At 43.3% G+C, this 21,272-nt stretch overlaps 2 protein-coding genes across 11 annotated transcripts; one reads left to right on the top strand and one right to left on the bottom strand.

Annotated features, from left to right (window-relative positions):
* Positions 1 to 282: 282 nt before the first annotated feature.
* On the top strand, positions 283 to 15,862 carry LOC133396313 (phosphatidate phosphatase LPIN2-like). 9 transcript variants are annotated; one of them, XM_061666027.1, is made up of 21 exons: positions 283 to 332; positions 1,392 to 1,595; positions 2,002 to 2,097; positions 2,179 to 2,438; positions 2,583 to 2,693; positions 2,770 to 2,902; positions 3,057 to 3,318; positions 4,063 to 4,162; positions 4,968 to 5,188; positions 5,267 to 5,360; positions 5,477 to 5,546; positions 6,198 to 6,281; positions 6,392 to 6,471; positions 7,162 to 7,306; positions 7,373 to 7,521; positions 7,600 to 7,686; positions 7,784 to 7,936; positions 8,685 to 8,799; positions 8,870 to 8,973; positions 9,199 to 9,355; positions 10,931 to 15,862. In XM_061666027.1, the coding sequence occupies exons 2-20, from the start codon at positions 1,404 to 1,406 to the stop codon at positions 9,341 to 9,343; spliced, it is 2,601 nt and encodes an 866-aa protein (XP_061522011.1). In that variant the 5' UTR covers positions 283 to 332; positions 1,392 to 1,403; the 3' UTR covers positions 9,344 to 9,355; positions 10,931 to 15,862. The 9 variants fall into 9 exon arrangements, with proteins under 9 accessions (XP_061522011.1, XP_061522014.1, XP_061522013.1 ...); XM_061666030.1 differs by lacking the exon at positions 10,931 to 15,862 and having other exon boundaries at positions 2,773 to 2,902; positions 3,060 to 3,318; positions 9,199 to 9,798; XM_061666029.1 differs by lacking the exon at positions 10,931 to 15,862 and having other exon boundaries at positions 2,773 to 2,902; positions 9,199 to 9,798.
* emilin2b (elastin microfibril interfacer 2b) lies at positions 10,104 to 20,398 on the bottom strand. 2 transcript variants are annotated; one of them, XM_061666036.1, is made up of 7 exons: positions 20,148 to 20,398; positions 19,924 to 20,049; positions 17,498 to 18,810; positions 12,444 to 12,632; positions 12,273 to 12,326; positions 12,065 to 12,205; positions 10,104 to 11,263 (listed from the first exon to the last, which is right to left on the bottom strand). In XM_061666036.1, exons 1-7 carry the CDS (start codon positions 20,270 to 20,272, stop codon positions 10,965 to 10,967), a joined length of 2,247 nt encoding a protein of 748 aa, XP_061522020.1. In that variant the 5' UTR covers positions 20,273 to 20,398; the 3' UTR covers positions 10,104 to 10,964. The 2 variants fall into 2 exon arrangements, with proteins under 2 accessions (XP_061522020.1, XP_061522019.1); XM_061666035.1 differs by having other exon boundaries at positions 12,273 to 12,632.
* Positions 20,399 to 21,272: the final 874 nt, after the last annotated feature.

Below are 21,272 nucleotides of genomic sequence, written 5' to 3'. Positions count from 1 at the left end.
AATATAATACATTATCAATCATATTATATTAAATACTTTAAAAAAATACATAAAGAAATTCAACCAAGGGGTGAATGGTGTGTTTTAACAGTCATTTTAAAATGTATGTGTTGAGAATTTAAAAATAAAATACTATTATTATCCTATTATTATTATTAATATGATTCTTTCTTACTTATCCTAGTAACAAATTTTAATTGGTTAATTAAGCGGTAGCTGTGGTGACGTCACCACAGCCCTTACGTCACGTGCTGAGTTTCCCCTTTGTTGGAGACCAGAGAAGAACTCGAGAAGGAGGACGAGAAGGCGGCGGCAGGTGGTCCCCGACGCAGGTAGGAAAGTCTTATCTGTCGCTAAACGTCTTTTACTTGTTAATTTGTCGTCTGCGGAGTTGTTAAAACCACTCGGAATGACTTCGACGATATATCTTGCCGCTTTTGTGGAGCTCGTGTCCAACTAGACACTTGCTGTCACTTTTCTGGTCTTCTAAAATGTTCTGACGGGCGACGTTGATGTCATTATGTCAGCGTGAGCAGTAATGACGTCTTTTGTTGGTATTTTATTATTATTATTATTTTCTTTCAAAAAAAAAAACGTAACGAAACAAAATTATTAAAAATCCGAGCCCCTCATTGTGTCCTTGAAATGCTCATTCAGGTCATTCATCTATTGAAATCCTCATTGTATCTATCTATCTATCTATCTATCTATCTATCTATCTATCTATCTATCTATCTATCTATCTATCTATCTATGCTCACTTGACTGCCTCTCCTTATTTCAGAGCATGTTTATTACTGTGCATGATGGTCTAAAAACAATTTATTAATATGATGCCTGCGAAATTGAATCTCAGAGGCTCACGTGCTTGCCGCTTGGATGCACGGCAAACACGTGGAATAGGGAAAGCTAGATTTGCCTCGTAATCTGCTAAACAGGATTAACACTTCTTAAGGCCTTGCTCGCCCCACCGGGTGTCGTGGTCAGGTTCGTGTTGTTGAACCAGGATCATTGTTGTTCATCTCAAGAGATTCGCTCAAATCTCACTGGATTCTGAAAAGTCTCACGAGATTGTCAAAGTCTCCCCAAAAAATTATCAGACGTCTAAAAGTTTTAAAAATAAAATTCATATGAATGGAACTTGCTGTACCATAACAGCTTCTTTGTTTTCAAATATATTATTTGTCTATTTATCATTATTTATTCATACAATGAAATCAATGTGTTTCAATGGAAATTTAATGTTAACATACTTGAGAAGAAAATGTGCAAAAACTGTCGAGTTGCACACTGACCCACACTGTAGGGATTCCTTGGCAGAGGTCATAAGCCTCACATATTTTGGTGTGTGTGTGTGTGCGTGTGTTTGCGCATGTGTGTATACATGGCAGGCGGCCGTCAGCATGAACTACGTGGGCCAGCTGGCGGGCCAGGTTCTGGTGACGGTCAAGGAGCTGTACAAGGGCATCAACCAGGCCACGCTGTCAGGTTGCATCGACGTGGTGGTGGTGCGTCAGCCAGACGGATCCTTCCACTGTTCCCCCTTCCACGTGCGCTTCGGAAAATTGGGAGTGCTGCGCTCCAGGGAGAAAGTGGTGAGTGCCGCGAAGGGGACCGACCAATGGAAAATTAGAGATGACTGCAGTTAAACAGGGCATCCTCCAATTGATATATGATGCTGAATATGTGGCAACAAAACAGTCTCTCACAAGATATGCTGCGGTAGGTTTGGTAAAGTCTGACAAGATGAGCAGGGGTCTCACGAGATTTTCCAAAGTCTCACCCGATTCTCTGAAGTCTCACAAGATTTCCTGGAGTCTCACACAATTTGCCAAAGTCTCAGAAGATTCTCTGAAGACTCCAAAACATTTACCACAGTCTCAAGATATTTGACCACTTTTGGGACATTCCACAGTATCATTTTTGGCCCATGTTGTGAAAGAGATACATTTTAATGTGATCCACAGAAAAGAAATATGAGCTGTTTTTATAATTCGGCAGATTGACATAGAAATAAATGGAGAAGCAGTGGAGTTGCACATGAAGCTGGGAGACAACGGTGAGGCTTTTTTTGTCCAGGAGACAGAAGAATACGATGTAAGTGACATTTTGAAATAGAAAGAAAAAAAAAAACAAGGACTCTAACTTTTTATCCTAAATTCCTTTTAATGTTTGTAGGAGATGGTCCCGCCACACCTGGCGACCTCGCCTATCCCCACAGACGACGCCCTGATCAATGACCAAGAGCCCAAAGGCAGGCAAAGTCGTCCCCCAAATGCCCCGGAAGAGGGTCCCGGCGCAGGGGGGAAGAAGAGGAAACGGCGACGCCGGAAGCACAAAGCCGAGCCCCGTAAGGAGGACCAGAGCCAGCCAGTAGGGGGCGAGCTGGAGCTTCCTGGGTTCAGCTCAGATGAGGAGATAAACTTCCATAGCACGTGGTCAGTCACACTCTTTGGATGTCTTAAAACTTTTACCTCACGTGTACCCCGCCTCTTGGCCAAAACTCACCTGGAATAGGCTGCAGCCCACCAGCACCTCTAATGAAGGCAATCACTAGAGTAAATGAATGTTCTTTTTTTCAGGGTATCTTCGACAATGAACGAAAACACGGCTCACTTGCGACATTCCCCAGCCACCGGCCTCGAGTGGGACAGCTACCCTTTCTCTGACGGCGACTGGTCCCCCTACACTGAGTAAGTCCATAATTCTGTCCATGAATGCAACACAAAGAGAACGGGTTGGGCCACTCCGTGCTCTCCTGGCATCTAGCAGGGTGATGTCTGAGCTTGAGCCAGCGTCGCCCAACAGCGACTCAGAGTTGATGGTGAAGACAACAGACAGTATGCTCAGAGCCGACGCCCACATGCAGTGGAGCTGGGGCGAGTTCCCGGAATCTACCAGGGTAAGACGAATAAACATCTGTTGCTGAACAAAACAATACCAACGATTGAAGGGGGGAAATCTCTTGAGATTTGCCAAAGTCCAAGAAGATTTGCTGGAGTCTCATTTGCTGAAGTTTCACAAGACGCCAAAGTCTCACAGGATATTCCTTCAAGCAGGTGAGCAAAAAGGAAAGGTCCGGACTGAAGGCGCTGACCATCACCCCCTCAGAGAGCACACATTTCAGGGTCATCTCCGGCCCGGAGGAGCGAGCCGAAGATCTTCTCTGCGGCATTGTCAAACCCCAACCTCAAAATGCCGAACCGAGAACCTCAGACCTCGGTGGGAAAGCTACTCACAAGACCAAGTGGACGTCTTCCCCGCCCAGCTGCAGGGAGTCGGATACGAAGTCTGCAGAGATTGCTGTAAAGAGACGAGGTAAGCCTAAATTGTCTCACAAAATTGATCAGATTCTCATTACATTAGCTGGAGTCTCACTAGATCAGTCAAAGAGTCTCATGAGATTTGTAGAGAAATCGCGTGAAATTTTCCAAGGTCTCACGAGATAAACCAAACAGTCTCATGAGATTTTACTAGATCTGCCAAAGTGTCATGAAATTTGCCGAAGTCTGTTGTAATTTTCCAGTCTTACAAAATATACCAGATTCTTATGTGGTTTTAATTCCAACGAGATTTGCTGACAAATCTCATGTGATTTACCAAAGTCTCATGAGATTTAGCAAAGTATCACCAGATTTGCCAGAGTGTCATTAGATTCCGCACTGTCTCAAGAAATTTGCATCTCATAAGATTCGCAAAAAAAAAAAAAAAAATCCCACATTATTCGAAAAGTCTCACAGGAGAGGTTTCACAGAATTCGCAGGGAGGTCTCACGAGATTTGCTGAGATAGCTCACAAAATTTGACGAGATTTGCCGGAGGCTCACGAGATTATTTATATCGTCTAATAAGATTCTCAAAAAGTAAATCTTGTTAGATCAGAATCCGAAAAGAGATTTGTCAAAGTCTCGCAACCACTTCAAACCATTTTAGCTCCGTTTTGCATCTCTGAATACAAACTGGTGTGAGCGAGAGAAAAAGAACACAGGAAGGATGTGGCACACACGAGAAGACGAACAGGAAGTGAAAGAAACTCACGACACTGCTGCTTTCCTTTACCGAGGTGTGAGGAAGAGGAGTCAACATCAGGGGCCAGAAGACATCTACCTGGATGACCTGAACGCACTCACGCCCGATGTCGTGGCGCTCTACTTCCCCAAGAGGTAACCCTGACATACCAACATAGCTAATCTCGTTTAAAAATAAAGGTTAAAATAAACGAGAAAGTAAGTAAAATCACTTAGCCGTTGAAGAGAGGGAAAAGGAAGCTATCTTCTCTCTTTCCCTGTTAGCTATTTATGCTTTTGGCTACATGCTATTGGAGTTGTGGAGTTTGCATGTTCTCCCCGTGCCTGCGTGGGTTTTCTCCGGGCACGCCGGTTTCCTCCCACATCCCAAAAAACGTGCATGGTAGGTTAATTGACGTCTCTAAATTGCCCCTTGGTGTGAATGTGAGTGCGAATAGTTGTCTGTTTGTATGTGCCCTGCGATTGGCTGGCAACCGGTTCAGGGTGGTGTACCCCGCCTCCTAGCCCGATGACAGCTGGGATAGGCTCCAGCACGCCCGCGACCCTAGTGAGGAGAAGCGGTATGGAAAATGGATGGATGGATGATTCATTAACTAAATTATGATATAATAAATACATAAAATAAATCATGTTCCAATAATATATTAAGTAAATACAAATAAAGAATGAAATATATGCATGAAATTATTAAATGTTGATTAAATTATATATCACTTAAATATATGACAAAATATGTTAGTTTAACAATGATAAATGTAAATTAAATAAATGATGACAAATTCAAAAACATTGATTAAATAAATGCTTGTGAATTAAGAAAATACATACAATACTGTTTGGTAAATAAAATGTTATCAGAACTTCTATAGAATAATTCCTCCCTTTGTATGTATGATAACGTCTCTGCTGATTTAAAAAAAATGTCCACTTGTGTCTACAGCGAATCGGGTCAGGTTGCGAGGCCCTGGGCGGAGTCTACGGCAGTCGGGGGTACGCGCTCAGGTTCGCAGTCGCCCCATTCGGTGGGCGGCAGCAGCAGCGGCGGTGGGAGTCTCGGAGACAGCGGCACCGAATGTCTTTCTGACCCGGCCTCCGACTTGCCCGACGTCACGCTATCGCTCTGCGGTGGCGGCGGGGGCGACGACTCTGAGATCGACAGCGGTAATGAGCAATACTGGCGCCGCCTACGCTACGACAATAGAATACAACAAATAGATTTTTATGTTCTATTTCATGCAGAAACATTCCTGGAGTACATCATCAGCTATCATGAGTTTGCAGAAAACCCTGCAATTATCGATAATCCCAATTTGGTGGTTCGGATTGGACACAGGTGATCCTACATCTTTTTTTGTTTTTAAATGAATGTTTTCTTGATGTAATATTCTTTATCTGTTCATTTTTCTGTCATTTTCATTGTAGTTTTATCTGTCACACATTATTGCACAGATATTACAACTGGACTCTGGCGGCGCCACTCATCCTAAGTATGCAGGCGTTCCAGAAGAACCTCCCAAAGGTGACTTGCTCTATGATCCAATACTCTACATTATGTTTAACAGGATTTGAGAAAGAAGTTTTACGAGATTTGCTAATGGCACAAGATTTGCTAAGGTCTAATGGGATTTGACACAGTCTTATGTGATTTGTCAAGAAGTCTGATGATTTGTCTGCAAATTGGCCAAGAAGTCTCCCACGATTAGCATGCGTCTCACGAGATTTGTTGAAGGCTCACAAGATTCGCTGGAGTCGTGCGATTTGCCAAAATCTCATAAGATTTGCCAGGCTCACGAGATCTGAGAAGTATTTTGAGATTTGACAAAGTCTCACAGGTTTCGCCATGTTCTCGTGAGATTCTTCAAAGTCTTACAAGATTTGTTGGAGTCTCATGAGATTTGCCAACATCTAAAAAACATTCGACAAAGTCTCATGAGATTTGCAGGAGACTAATGAGATTAGCCAAAGTCTCAGGAGATTCTCTGATGTTTCACAAGATTTCTCCAAAACTTTCATGACTTTCTTGACAAAGTCTAACGAGATTTACTCAACTCTCAAACTTTGTAAAAATCTCTTGAGATTTTCCAGTCTCACAAGATTTTTTGAAGTCTCACAAGATTCACCAGAGTGTCACGACCTGCATATATTATGTGAATGATCTAAACTCACACAGGCCACAGAAGAAGCCTGGGTGAAGGACAGGATGCCCAAGAAGTCTGGGCGATGGTGGTTCTGGAGAAAGAGCAGCGTGAAGCAGGTAGTGAAACATTTTCCTTTGTTTCCTCCCTATTTTTGCATTGTAAATGTATTATGATAATATAATTTATACACCTGTGTGATATAGCCTCCTTTGCATGTTGTGTTCAGCTATCCGCTGAGAGCAAGCTGGAGCGACAGGAGAGTTTGACCAATGAGAATTCAGCTCTCAACACAGGCCCTAAAGCACAGTGAGTCTTAAACCAAAAGTTCCATTAGGTCCTAGAACCAGCTGGATTTCCCGAGACAGTACGTGAAGAAAAAAGATGAACTGAAATATTACCATGATATATCATTCTAAATAAATATTATAGTAATGTTAAGAAATGCACACTTCAAAACTCACAAATTCTTTTTGTCCAGAGACAAGCTTTCCAATTTTTTCCAGATATTTTTTTTATTTAATTTTTTTAAATTCAAAAAAAAAAAAAAAGTTGTAAATTTTTCACGATAAGTATTTATTCCAAAATAAGATTGAACAAAAAAAACATTCAAAAATATTTATTTTATAAATGTATGCCGAGTAATATATTTTGTATGTGAAATGGAACATATTATATGCCATTATAAATAGAAAATATTGGACAAACTCACAAATGTTTGGTGTCTAGAAACAAGCATATATTTCCAATTTATTCTAACTCTAACCCAAATATACAGTATCTGCCGCTGTACGTAAAACCAAAATGTAGTGTTCTTCTTACTATATAATGTTATTGTTGTGAAATAATACTTTTGTGCATGGGTATATCTGTATGAATATGTTACATTTAAATTTAAAAAAAAAAAGCGTAGAAAAATGCAAAAAGTTAGTGTTGAATAAGGCAGATGAGCTCTCCTGCCCCTGGTCGACGGGAAAAAAATGCTGAGTGTTTTTTCAGACAGAAAACCTCGGAGTGGTCGAGTGACGATGAAACCAAAGACCTCAACGCCGTGATTACCGGCCGGACGCCGCCTGAGCGCGTTCAGACGGAAGCTCCCGGTCCCGCCTACAGGAAGTCCCTGCGCCTGTCGTCGGAGCAGATCGTAAGACCTGATCATCACGTCACGCTTGAAAAGAAAAAAACGTTAACATTTCATACGTACGCGCAGGAGGGTCTGAAGCTGAGGGAGGGTCCCAACGACGTGACGTTCAGCATCACCACTCAGTACCAGGGAACGTGTCGCTGCCAGGGCACCATCTACCTGTGGGACTGGAACGACCAGGTCGTCATCTCGGACATCGACGGCACCATCACCAAGTACCGCAATCCTCCTCCTTTTCTTCTTCAGGACTTTGTAGCGCTTCTTCTTTTTTCTAAGTGTTTTTGTCAACGCAGGTCGGACGTGTTTGGTCACATCTTGCCTCGGCTCGGGAAAGACTGGACGCACGAAGGAATCGCCAAGCTCTACCACTCGGTGCACCAGTAAGTGCACTCGCTCATTTTGGTACCCTTCCTCTGTGGTTGCAGAGTGCCCCAAAAAGTGGTATGGTTCATTTATTTGGGTCCCCTGTTGTGTCAGGAATGGTTACAAGTTCCTGTACTGTTCGGCGCGGGCCATCGGCATGGCGGACATGACGCGAGGGTACCTGCAGAAGGTCAACGACGGGGGCACGCTGCTGCCGAGAGGACCGCTCATGCTGGCACCCAGCAGCCTCTTCTCAGCCTTCCACAGGTACAGCTACCACCTCGTTCAATCATGTCACTTGCGGTGACTTGGTGATGTCATATGCGGTGCCTTGGTGAGGTCATATGTGGTGACTTGATGTCATTTTAAGACTTGACGATGTCATGTTATGACTTGATGCTGTCGTATGTTGTTGTACTTGTCATGATGACTTGATGTCATGTGACTTGACAATATAATGGAATGACTTGATGGATAGGCTATTGCTTGATGTTATGTTTGACGTGATGATGTCATATGTGAACATTTGATGTCATGTTGCGACTTTATGTCATCTTATCACTTGATGTCATATGTTTATGACTTGATGATGTCATGACTTCATTTTATGGTCTTACTTGATGTCATATTATGACTTGATGTCATTATGACTTAGTGTCATGTTGTGACTTGAAATGTCATGTTGTGACTTTATGCAGTCTTGTTATGACTTGTCATGCTGATTTAATGTAATGCTGTGACTTGAAGATATCATATGTTATGACGATGTCACATTGTGACCTGATGATGATGTCGTCTTGTGGCTTGATGCAGTCGTATGTTATGACTTATAAGGTTGATGTCATGTCATGGCTTGATAATGTCCCGGCTTCTCCAGGGTTTGATTTCATATGTTGACTTGACGATGTCATGATTTGACTTGACTATATCATATGTTATGAATTGATGTCATGTTGTGACTTGATGTCATCTGCTGCGACTTGTCAGTCACGACTTGACGTGTCACTCGTCTTAGACAGATGATCGAAAAGAAACCCGAGAAGTTCAAAGTGGAATGCCTCTCCGACATCAGGAAGCTCTTCTCTCCCAGCATGCATCCCTTCTACGCCGCCTTTGGCAACAGAGAGAGCGTGAGTGCTTCCTGCGCTTTTCATTGTGAAATCCCCACCGTGTTCTTCCAACTTCCTGTGGCGTTTCCAGGACGTGTTGGCTTACCGTCTGGCGGGCGTGTCGGCGTGCCGCATCTTCACCGTGAACCCAAAGGGTGAGCTGATTCTGGAGCAGGTCAAAGGCAACAAAACGTCGTGAGTGCCCCATAAAGACGTCACAGTTATACTGGTCCTCAAAGTTTTTACACTAAGTACTACCTAAAAAAAATACGGAGCTGTACTTAAAACGCTACTGAACTGTACTGGTTTAACAAAAAGTTTTCATTTTGCAGAATTTACGGATTTAATCCAGTGATTCTTCACATACCACACTGTGAGAGTCTCCACTCTAAAAGATGTATCTTTTATTTTGGTGGTCAGATACACGCGTCTGAGCGAGCTGGTGGAGCACGTGTTCCCGTTGCGTAGCCGGCAGCACGCCGCCGCCTTCTGCTGCCCCGACTTTAGCGCCTTCTCCTACTGGAGGCAGCCCGTCACGCACGCCTGCTTGGAGGACCTGCTTTGACGCATTACTCATGTATGCCTATTCGCAGATTTTTTACATTTTTTTGATCGATCATTTTACTGCTCATTTCATCAAGTTTATGATGACAAATGCACGGCGACGTACACATTGTATGTGACAAATTCTTTCGGTGAAAGGGACATTCTTTGCGTGTGTTCTTGTTTAAGTATTTTTAAAGTGGATGATGTCGTGTTTGGTTGTACGTGAGAGCAATGTGAGGTTTCGAAATGTTTTGGGTGGTGACATTTTTAATTATGAACTATGTATGTGTGTTGTGTTAAGTTTACATGGGCGGATGGATAAATCAGTCAGTGGGTCAGTTCACTTGAATGCTGCTTTAACAAAGGCACAAAACATGTTTACCAAAGTTATTTGTTTTCATAATTTTTTATGTAATTTGATACATAATTAAATGTAATTAAATGAAATCCATTGAGTTTAATAAAACAAATGCTTGATTACTTTTTTGATTTTTTTTTTAAATGTACATTACATTTTCAAAACGTTCATATATATGTTTTGTCTTTATCTAATATAATTAAGAATAAATTGGGCTATACGTGTGTGCATATTACCTGATGCCTGGACATGAAGAGAAAAGGAGAAAATGAATCTGTCCTGTTATTCCTCTTGTGAGCAGCAGAGGTCGCTGTTGTCACTGAAAACTAACTGAGCTGGTGATTCGGCCTCTGCTGAGACCCATTATTACAGAGTAAATAGATATACACCCATAAAGTCAAATCAATTATTGTAACTTCAATGTTGAGGAACAAAATATTTATTTTCATAAATGCGAATTCAAAAATACAACAACAAACTAAATTGGCATGGATCACTTATTTTGTACCACTGTGGTTGAAGGGTGCCAGAAATGACATGGATTACTGGATGAGGGTTTGCCAAAAAAGTGGACCCTATCACTCATTTTTGTACCTTTCCAGTGTGAAGGGTGCCAAAAAGTAATACGGAACACTTATTTGGGAAACCACTCCAGTTGAAGGGTCCCAAATAGTGGTATGTGTCACTTATTCTGGCACTAATTCACTGTAGTTCAAGGGTATCAAAACGTGGTATGCATCACTCATTTTGGTAACTCCCCAATGGTGTTGTGGGTGCCAAAAATGGTATCAATTGTATGAAATGAATGAAAAAGTGGTATGTATGACTCATTTTGATACCTTCTTATTGGTACCAATTAAAAGTTACAAAAAGGAGTGGATCACTTCTTTTTGTAATCTTTCACTGTGGGTGATAGGTGCCAAAAATTGGTATTTAGGTACGCTTTCAGTGTGGTTGCATTGTGCTAAAAGTGGTACGGATCACTTATTTTGTTACCCTCCCAGAGTGAAGAATGCCAAAAAGTGGTATGACGCTCTCATTTTCGTACCCTTCCACCAGGATTGATGGTTTTTGTTTTGATTTGTTACGCTTCAACCGTTTCAAGGGTGCCAAAAAGTGGCCTATGTCACTCAGTGATAAACTACCCCTATGATTGAAGGGTGCCAAATAGTGAGTGGTATGGGTCACTAGTTTTGTTACCTTTCCACTGTTCCCTTCATAACGAATGTCATTTTTTTCACCTTTTAGTCTTTTCCAGCTCCTACGTGAGAGATGGACATGGCTACCGACGAGACGGGTATAGCAGGACGCCGCTGAAGGACGACAGGGTGTGGGCGGAGGCGAGTTCCCCCGCCGTCAGCGACAGTGCCGCCCGCTCGCCTCGCCTCATGGACACCACCAGGGTGACCGAGGCGGGGGGGCAGAGACCGGGGAACGGCTCGCGGGCCGCCCCCCCTCTGGAGTCGAACCTGTGGACGACGCGCTGGTCCACCGACAGGACCGCCTCCATCTTGGTGCCGGGTTGGGCGGCGAGCACGGCGCTCAGCAGGTAGCGGCCGTCCACTGGGGCCGTGAAGAGGCCTGGCAGCACATAGATCCTGATTAGTGGAGTCACAGAGCTTTCCCACTAAGCACTAGCATTTGGTTCACGAAATCGTTTTACCAAAAATTGCGAAATAATACCACTTTTTGGGGTCCAGAACATTCTGGCACCAAATTTTGGGGTGGTAGAGGAAGCTGACTACCTAAACAAGGGTACCTTTGCATTTAGGTACCTAAGGCCAAGTCCCGAACTACTGCTCCCACTCCCCAGGTGTACACCAAGCAATATATTTAGGTCCAGTTTGGTTGGGTAACCCAGTTTTCATCGTCAAAAGTTGTGGTGGGTCCCCAAACACATCTGCACTGTACCCACTTTTGGCACCCTTTTGTTATGGTGCCAAAAGCCAAGTCCTTAGCTACTGTACTGCTGTCCCCCATAGTATTCACTAAGCAGTACATTCAGGTCCAGTTTGGTTGGGTTACCCAGTTTCCAATGTCAAAAGTTGTTCAGGGTACCAGGAGAACAAATCACTTCTGAACCAGTTTTTTGGTTTTTCCTCCACCACCATCTCTACAAACCATATTAGACTACCAAGATAAGTAATCCCTTGTATACCAGTTTTTTGGCACCCTATCCTATTGCACTCTGCGGTTACTTAAAGGTAACGTTCAGTTGTGCCAACGGAGAAGTTCGAAAAAATTAGCCCCGCCACCAGTTTCACACGCCGACACGAAATTGGGTGGAAATGTCTCTCATGATTGGACCCACCTAAAAGTCTCAAGGAACCATGCCGGAAATTTAACAGGAAGTCGTCTATTTTGGTTATTTGCTTTGCCTACCTGTGCTTGGGTCGTAGTGGCCTCCATCATTGACCAGCACCGTGTCGAAGCGGACGACGCCCACCTTGCTGTGAATCGGTGGCAGAGCGAGGCCGGCGGAGAAGGAGATCTTGTCCTGTTTGTGCCGTGCCGCTGCATCTGCTTCACTCACAAGAAAATCCGGCGAAATTGAGAGCATTTCAATTACAGCCCGCCAAAAATGACTTACCTGCGACGGACGGAAGTTTGTAGGGTAGGGGCTCAACGAGGTTTACCGGTGAAGCTTTGTAATAGAACACAGATGAGAAACAATAAACACAAAGCGCCGAGCCACATGCTGCTTCACCACATCTCAAGACAAAGACATCTGATCTGCAGCCGCCTGTTCTGGTAAACTTACCTGGCGCGCCGGCGAAGCCGAGCACGCGCGCCGTGCTGCCATGCGTCCCTTTGGGAAGCTTGGTCGACAACGTCCTCCTACCCGGGGCTCCTCCCGCCTCGCCCGTCTCCGTGGCCGAAGGCGTCTGAGGAGGCGTGTCCACGGGGCTCGGAGGTACCGACAGAGGAGGTCCCGCTCCCACCGTCACGCCTGTCGAGGACATAAAAAGCCTCTTTTACCCTGGACAAGCCGGGATTTATGTAGCACTGCCGCTACCGATTATTTTTAGAATCGATTCATTGAGTAATCAGATAAAAATACAATGCGGTATGTTTCTACATTGTTAAACAACAAAATGTGCATGTGAGGTGCAGGTATTATTGTTGTCCACTGGGGGGTCACCATCCTCACGTTCCGCACTATAATATCTGCGACTTTGTGTGTGCGTGGCCTTGAAAGGTGGGGCAAAGCTTTTGCTTTGACTTTTCGAAAATCGTGTTATTCAAGCTTTTCGATTAATCGTTTCAGTCCTAGAGTCATCCAGCTTTTTCCGAGTCGCTTGTGTCATCTAATTGTTCGTACGGCTATGTGAAAGCACACACAGCCATTCTTTTTTTGTGTGTGGAAAATGCTACTAAATTATACTGAGAACCGCATCAAGCTACAGTAGGTGGCTAGAATGAGTATATTTTTGACATTCATCAAGCCCAAAACAATAAAACAGAAGGAAAATGGCAGTTCTCTACGAAAGCCAGAGCCTTACTTTTTGTACAAAATTCTACTAAATCATGCTAAGAACAAGGACGAGAGGTTTAGGGCCAGGGCACAGTATATTGATAACATCCAATCTAAATAATTTTCAAGTAACTTCAGTATGTCAGCTCTCGACTGGTCTCAACTGCATTACTTTTTGTCCAAAAGCCTACTAAATTGCGCCAAGAGGTGATGACTCACTACGATACTGTATGTATAAACAGCAACAGGCCCGTGTAAGCGGCGAGGCGTGATGCGTGTGTGAAAGCCAAAAGGCATTGCTCAACACGAGTGGGGGCCATTAGAAAATCGGAGCATGTGTGTTCAATCAGCGCCGCTTCCCGTGACTGACGGCGAGGCCGAGTGAAAATACAACCTCCCTTTGATTTTGTTTTTCCAAACAAACACAACACAGCCTCTTTGGTAAGACTTGTTTGTTCGCTCAACATTCTGTTCTTTTCTCACAGGAAAATGTTGTCAGATTTCATCAAATGTTCATGGTTTTAATTTCAAAATGACTGATTACTAGAGTGCAGGGGCGACAAGAACTGACATTTTCTTCAATAATAATTAAAAACAAAAAACTGTAATGCGCTTGAAATTAGTCAAGAACTGACATATTCTTTGGGTCACTTGAAAAGGCTTTTCGTCTTAATGCATGCTATGAATATATTATGGCCCTAACCAGACACAAAAATAGTGCTGCATGTTATTTTCGTAGAATTTTCTACAAAAAGTAAGGCAAAGGCTTTAATAGAGAGCTGCCATTTTCTTTTTCGTTGCTGTTTTATTGCCCTTGGTTTTATGACTCTTACAAATACACTACGACCCAAACACTATCCGCCAACAATAGCACTTAATGCTGTTTTAGTACAGTTTTGTACAAAAGGTGGGGCACTGGTTTTTGTAGAACATTTCTGCCAGTCATTATGAAAAAAGAAGCTTTTTTAGGTCACCTAGCTGTCATTTTACCTGAATTAAACATTGCAAATTTAGTAGGATTTTGTACACAATTAATCATTTTTCAGGCAACCCCCCCAAAAAAAAATTCTTTTTTTGGTACACATTTCTAATAAACTGACTAAACTGCCTTTGTCGAACCTTTCTGATAAAGTCAAAGCTTTTCTAGGTCAGTTTGATGTTGTTTTTTTTGCATACAGGGCACAATTTAGTAGAATTTTGTACAAAAAAATGAATGCACTTGTAATGAGTGTGATCCTGCTCCTTATTGACTTGGGATGCGAAGATCAAGATTTCTACTTCCAGATGAATTGACGTCGAGCTTATCTCAAGAGGCTGGAAAATGGCTGCTCCAAATCTTCACACAGCTAATCTCGGCATTTTAACCCCCCCACCCCGGTCACGCGTTTGAGCTTCCACGGCCGAGTGCATCTCTTCTCTTCTGGAGAGCCAAGAGGGTCCCGAGGGGGTCTCATGTGTTTGCTGTGTTGTTATCCTTGAAATAAGGGGGCCCCCGTAATGGGATGGAAAGAAAAACCTACTTTACGCTAAGCAAAACTTCCTGTTTAGCTTGTGGCTCTTATATGAAAAGATTACAACAATGGCCCAAAATAAAAAATAAAAAATTGCCATTATTTCCAAATCTTTATGATAAGTCACATCACTTGTGGGAAAAAAAGGAATTCATTAAGAGACTGGGCATTGTGAATTTAGTAGAATTTTGTACAAAAATGAATGAACTGAGCACAATTTAGTAGGATTTTTAATCTATCTGTCTGTCGTTTGTATGTCAGATACATTAGAAATCGAAATCAAAAGGCTCTACTTATTCCACTGAATTTTTTTGGGTATAAATTTCAACTAAAATGGCATTGGCATTGCTGTCATTGAAACTTTCGGACAACGGTTTTTCAGGCCACCCAAAAGATGATTAGGCTTTCTACTTATTCCACCGCCTTACTTATTGAACAAAAGGGTTGCTAAGGGTTGCAGGTTAGGGCATAGCATATCCATAACATCAAATCTTTTTCGAATAACCCAAAGAACATTTCAATTCTCTCGAGAGAAGTAAGAATACGTCAGGTTTATACTAATTTTGAACAAATATTTTTTGTACAAAATTCTACTAAATTGTAGCCGAGCTCGCGCAGTTCAGCCCAAGCAACACGGCGCGTCGTTGTTGGGCCACCTGATAAGAAGGTCATACGTTTGCTGCCTCAGTGGCTAAAGTGGTCGCCGTGCTGGAGATAACGCGGTCGAGCGTGATAACCCCCGTGAACCGTTGGCAAGACGGGACAAGAACATAATAGCCTGCAGGTCTTTTTAAGGCACAAAGTGCACTGTACATCACTGTCACCTTTTTCTTCTTTCTGAGCAGCCAATCGTGCACTATGGGGAATAAGAATCTTATTTTGACAGAATAGCACCTCTAGTTTTATTTACACTGATTTTTGTTTGTTTGTTTTTTTACGTTAAAATCAATTTAGAAAATACAGCTTTAATGAAATGATAATAAAAGCTACCTGCTGACACAAGCAGCATATCATACACTGTTTTGACTAAAGAGGCCTATTGTGTAATTTCTAAAAATTGTGTTTACACAGATTTCTGCACATATTAGCTAGAAAACATCAACAAACTCAAAAAGAAAGCCATAAAAGCACATCGGGACCACTAGAACGAATGACACAGTACCCCAAAAAGGCGGAACATTACGAGGAATAATATTTTCTTGCACATTAAAAAAAAAATAATAATAATCCTCTTGCCCTTTTCTGTGTGTTAAATCCCAATCCTTTTTCACACAATAGTGACAACATCATTTTGAGACCTTTTTGGTCACTCACAACTTTATTCTTTATTTATTATTATTATTTCTTTCTTTATTTTTCCAAGTCATTTATGACTTTTTTTTTGGTATTATTTTATGACTTTCTTTTTTTATGACTTCACAATTCGCAATTTTCTCCAGGTAATTTTCTGACCTTTTTTTTTTTTTCATTCCCATCTCTTTTACCTCTATTTTTTGTCCTCCAACAAAGCATCCCCACTTCTATTTTCACAGAATTTCAACATTTTAGATGATCATCAAAAAAAAAAAAAACAGTAGCCTGTCACCACGACACTAACAAAACACCGCAGCATCTCATGCACTTTCTTGACTGAACAAAGTCCTTTTAATATCCCTATAGTTGTCGTAACTTTCCTTTTGTCGCCACAGCGAGTCACTCGTATGATTAGTTTGGCGCACCAGTAAAACACTTGCACATGTTCCACTGACTTCTGTCGTAAATAACCCTTTTCCCCCCGGGGGACGGCGGGGGGTGCGGCGGGACAAGTTGCACGCTGATGGAACATGTGGGTTCGCCTCGGTATGTTGGTATGTCTTTAATGTGCTGCTGTTTCCCGTGAGTATGTTGTCCCGTTCTGTGTGCCCACCCCGCAGGCAGCCCGGGTGGGGGCTGCTGAGCTGATAGACTCCAGGGTGCATCTGGCCGCCACATGACGGGAGATGTGGCGGCATCACGTGACCGCCACTAATAAGCCAGAAGTGTCTTTAAGGAGGCGTGACCACGCTTAATTGCGCAATTGTTAGAATTGGAGGGTAAACATGTTCTTTGGGTTACTTGAAAAAGCTTTTTTGTCTTCATAAATGCTCCTAACCCTAACGATTAAGACATGCAACAAGGTGCTGGAATTGAGAGAAAGCTTAGTAGAAAACTGGCTTATTCTTTGGCTTACCTCAAAAAGTTTCTTTTTTTTAATTATTAAAAGTTATGGATAGACTTGTATTATGGACCTAACCCAAGCCACCAGGCCTTAGAACAGTACAGATTGATTCTCTTTTGGGTACAATTTTTGGTGGATTTTGCACAAAAATGAACGCTCGTAAAAGTGAAGCAGTTGAAATTAGTCAAGTGCTGACATATTCTTTGGGTTGCTTAAAAAAAATTTTTTTTTTTAAATAACAAAAATGTGTCTTCATGTATGCTAATGTTACAAATATTCTACGGCCCTAAGCCTAGCCACCTCAACCCCCAACAAGAGCCTGGATCTGTTTGCAGCACGATTTAATCAGATTTTGTACAAAAAAAGAATGAGGAGAGAACTTCAATATTCTTTGGGTTATGTGAAAAAAAGATAGAGGTTTGATGTTATGGCTGAACAATGCCCTAACCCTAACCTCCCTAAACCTAGCTCATGAATTAGTACGTTTTTGTACAAAAACTAAAGTACAGTACTACCTGAAAAAAAGGTGGAATTAGTATAGACCTGGCATATTTTGGTGGTTATGGTTATAAAAGAGTCTAGTATAAGGATCGACTCAGGCTCTCCTGCGACAAGTTGCATTTGAAGTTTACCCGTCTGGATCTGGAGCTCCCTCGCCACTTCTGCGACGTCCTTCAGGACCTTCCGGCACCTCTCGGCCTCCAGCTGCCTCACTTCGCTGATGACCCCGGTACAGCCCAGGTCCTCCAGCCTGCCCGCCTGATATTTGACATCGCTCAGTCCGCCATGTAGGCTCTCCAAGTTTTGAAGTCGACCCTCCACGGCTTGAAGCTTCTCCGAAGCGTTCCTTTGACTCGTCTCCAAGACCGTCACGTTTGCCTTGAAGAGTCCAAGGTCCGAGGTGTGTAGACTGTTCTCCAATGTTTGCAAAGAGCCCCTGAGAGTGTTTAGTTCATTTTGGAGAACATCCGGAGTTTGACGGTTGACTCTGTCTTCCATTGAAATGAGCTTCTCCTTCAAGTCCTTAAAGGCTTCTCCCTGCTCTTGCTTCAGATTTTTCTCCGCCACAGAAGAGTTCACAAGTCCCTCGAGTTGGTCGAGAATTAAGTCCGGAAGCCCTCTGGTTTGCGACTCCTCCAGCTCGGTCTTCAGCTCCTGCATTTGGCGGCGGAGGTCATTTTCTTTGGAGTCCATGAGCTCGGTCAGACTGAGGTAATGCTCCTCCTGGTCTTCGCACTCGTGGTGCACGGACATGATCTTGTAGTCGCAAGAGTTCTTCAGGTCGGCCAGCTTGATTTCCATGCCCTCCGTCAGCTCTTTCCTCAAAGCGCGGATGTTCTCGTCCACGTAGGCCCGCAGGTCGCCGTCAGAGGGGGGCGCAGTGGGGTCCTCCATTAGATGCCGAATTTGTCCGTCGTGCCGATTGACCCGTTCCTCCAGATGGTTCCAGGTGTCACCCCTGCTCTCCAGGAGGCTGATCTTGTTCATGAGCTCATCCACGTTGAACAAGTCCACCGTCCTGGTCTCGGCACCTCTAGCGCTGGCGGGCTGGCTGAGTTCCCCCATCTGGTCCAACAGCACACGAAGGATCTTGCTTGCGTCCTCCTGCGAGTCCAGCCTCATGTTGGAGGACAAGTCGGTTATCCTGGCCTGCATGTCCAGTACCATCTGGGAGAGCTGCTGAACCTCATCCTCTAGGCGGGGCGCACCACCGGGATCTCGCCACGGATGGTTCCCACGGGGGGCCCCCTGGTGGTCCGTCCGCTCGGTTGGAATGCGTCCAGAAGCAAACGGGGTCTGATTCTCTGGGCTTCGCTCGAGCGGCTTGTTGCTGCTTTTCACCTCCATGCAGTCGTGGCCCTGGAAGCCTGGGCAGCACCTCCACTGCAGCTCCGTCACCGTCTTGTAGTCCAACTTGTATGTGGGCCTGAAGTGCGTGCGATATCTAGGAAACACATCGTCGGTTAAGTACTGTACGTTCATGTGGGGGGAAATTCTCAAGGACCCATACCAGAATTCGAAGAGGAAGTCCACCATTTTGGGCAAATTCCAGGTCTTGATGAACTACTACGGAATTCATGCGAATAAGCCCCCTCAGAATGATAATTTTGAGGCTTCACCATGAGAAATCGGCTGGGGAAGCAAGTATACTCGATACAGACGGGCAATGCTAAATTGCGAAGCTGGGCAGAGCATGGTGTCAAAGTTTGAGCTTGCGCCGTGTAAAAAGATTAGCCCCCGAGACCAGTTTCACAGATTGACACAAAATTACGCGGACATGTTTTTCATAACAGGATGCACAAACAAGTCTCAAGTCACCATGCACAACTTTCACTTTGTTTCGAAGCTGCAATTTTGGACGAATTCCAGGGGCTTAAAGAAACTCCTAGCGGGGAATTAACCAAATAAGCACCGCAGGTTCATCATTTGGCCGCCGAAGCCCCTGTTTCAGGCCATCCGTGGGTTAAACGGGGTGCACGCATCTAAACCTGACCTCACGTAATACGGCATATCAAAACTTGGAGGTGGTCCGTAGTGGGACGGCATTTGAAATTCAAAATCAGAAACCAAGGGAAATAGCGGCAAGCCCGCGACAACGGAGCCAATTAATCCATTTATATTGCGTTCACAAAAACATATTGCTCATAAAGTGAAAAAGAAAAAATGCAATTGCAGTAATAACTGTTAGGACAAAAATGTTAAAATAATCATCTGTGACAACTTTATTACTTTATGAGCTACACCAGCACAAGTGTGGCATTACATATTTTGCTGTTGAAAGAATAGTCATTTTCCCAGTTTTGCTCAGTTTATGTCACATTTCACTGTATTGGTTGAAAAATGATTGACTCCAAATAATCTGTCTTTGGTCATCTATCTATGCCAGTGATATATAGTGACAGGCTTCACAATGAAATGCTCCTCCACGAGATGGCAGAAGGTACTGTTGATCCATTCTATTCCTACAACATAATAATAGCGTTGCAGCCCCCATGCATGCAACAACGTGATAATCACATCACATAAATCATTTTGAATCATTGCAATTGGTGCTTACATGACTCGTGGTGCACAGTTGTTCATCTCCAGGCGGCAAGGCAGAAACTCCGGCTGCGCAAAGCTCTCCGAGCCCGCCACCACGGCGCAGCTGACGTTCTTGTGCACGACGTGTGCGCACCAGTTTCTGCAGCGTCAAACGCTCGATTAGTCACGCCTGGCTTCGCGATGGATGCTCACCTTTTACGCGCCATAAAAAAAAAAAAAAAGTCTTTCAAAACTTACTTGTTTCTTTGGCGCATTTCGGCGGTGGAGTGGGCGCCCCCGTGTGGGAAGGGTGTTCCTTTTGCAACTTGGGCGCATGTTAAAAGGACGACGAGCGGAAGGACGCGGATGCAAGACTTCTTCATGGTGGCTTGAAATGTCCGCAAATCTCTTTGGAACAAGTTTCCGACGCTCCGTTGAGCCGCGAAGGCAACGGAGACGATACGACCCAGCTCCACTCCTCAGTCCTTAAATGCGACGTTTTGGGTGTACCCCACCACCAGCAGTGAATGACACCCCCCCCCCCCCACCCCCTTACCCGCCTTTAGGCCATGACGTCACTCTCAATCACTCGGGATGAAAAATTCCGCAAGTAGCCGTATTATAGAAACTGTTAATATGAGGCTTGCTAATGAGTTTAAAGCTCAATTAACCAGCTCCCGCTTGCCTAATAGCCAGTAAACGTTTAGCTGAAATACTTGTGCTTGAATTTGCCAAATAAATTGTCAATACATGGACTTGATTTGACACGTGTGCGTTTAGGGGCTCCGTAACAAATGGCCAAAAGGCTGGGCTTTGGGTACCTTGAATCAGGGATGTGCAAACTTTTCACAACTATTAATACGATTTACATTTTTTATTTTAAAAATGCGTGAAAACCAGTCATCCATTCCATTTTTCTAGATTCATTGCTTTTTTTTTTTTTTTTTTAAAGAAATCACATCAATCATGTATCACGTAATGCGATATTGCGTTATTATTATTATCATTTTGTTTACAATTGTAAATAAAACAAATCATGACATTTTTATATATTTTAAAATCAAAAGTGTGATACATTGTAACATTGAACTTTTTTCCCCATACTTTTTATTTTAATAAAACAAAACATTGGGACACGCTTGCCTTCAATGGTCCTGGATTTTTTTCTTCTTCTTTGGTTAAGTGGTTAAACCTGGCTTTGGCGTGCACTTCCTGTTTTACAAAGCGAAAGTAAATAACGAGCCAATGAGCTCGCTCGCTTCTACTGCTGCGTTGCGTAAAATCTGAAATATATTTTTTCAGGAGACGCATAGTTTGAATTCGGTGGAAAGTAAAGAGAAAAAAAGACTCACGACCACGATACGTTGGTTGTTTATCAATGGA

Source organism: Phycodurus eques, chromosome 21 (assembly GCF_024500275.1).
Source record: "Phycodurus eques isolate BA_2022a chromosome 21, UOR_Pequ_1.1, whole genome shotgun sequence".
Taxonomy (NCBI): domain Eukaryota; kingdom Metazoa; phylum Chordata; class Actinopteri; order Syngnathiformes; family Syngnathidae; genus Phycodurus; species Phycodurus eques.
The sequence above is the reverse complement of the archived record's forward strand: the minus strand, read 5'-3'. Positions and strand labels throughout refer to the sequence as shown.

Bases quoted from the DNA above. Each gene is read 5' to 3' on its own strand.
- LOC133396313 (XM_061666027.1), top strand. From the start codon at position 1,404: ATGAACTACGTGGGCCAGCTGGCGGGCCAGGTTCTGGTGACGGTCAAG. The intron at 5,547-6,197 runs GTGACTTGCTCT...AAACTCACACAG, and splicing joins TCCAGAAGAACCTCCCAAAG to GCCACAGAAGAAGCCTGGGT. The intron at 6,282-6,391 runs GTAGTGAAACAT...TGTTGTGTTCAG, and splicing joins GAAAGAGCAGCGTGAAGCAG to CTATCCGCTGAGAGCAAGCT.
- emilin2b (XM_061666035.1), bottom strand. From the start codon at position 20,272: ATGAAGAAGTCTTGCATCCGCGTCCTTCCGCTCGTCGTCCTTTTAACA. The intron at 18,811-19,923 runs GTAAGCACCAAT...TGTGTTTCCTAG, and splicing joins AACTGTGCACCACGAGTCAT to ATATCGCACGCACTTCAGGC. The intron at 12,633-17,497 runs GTAAACTTCAAA...TGTCCTCGACAG, and splicing joins GGAGCTCCAGATCCAGACGG to GCGTGACGGTGGGAGCGGGA.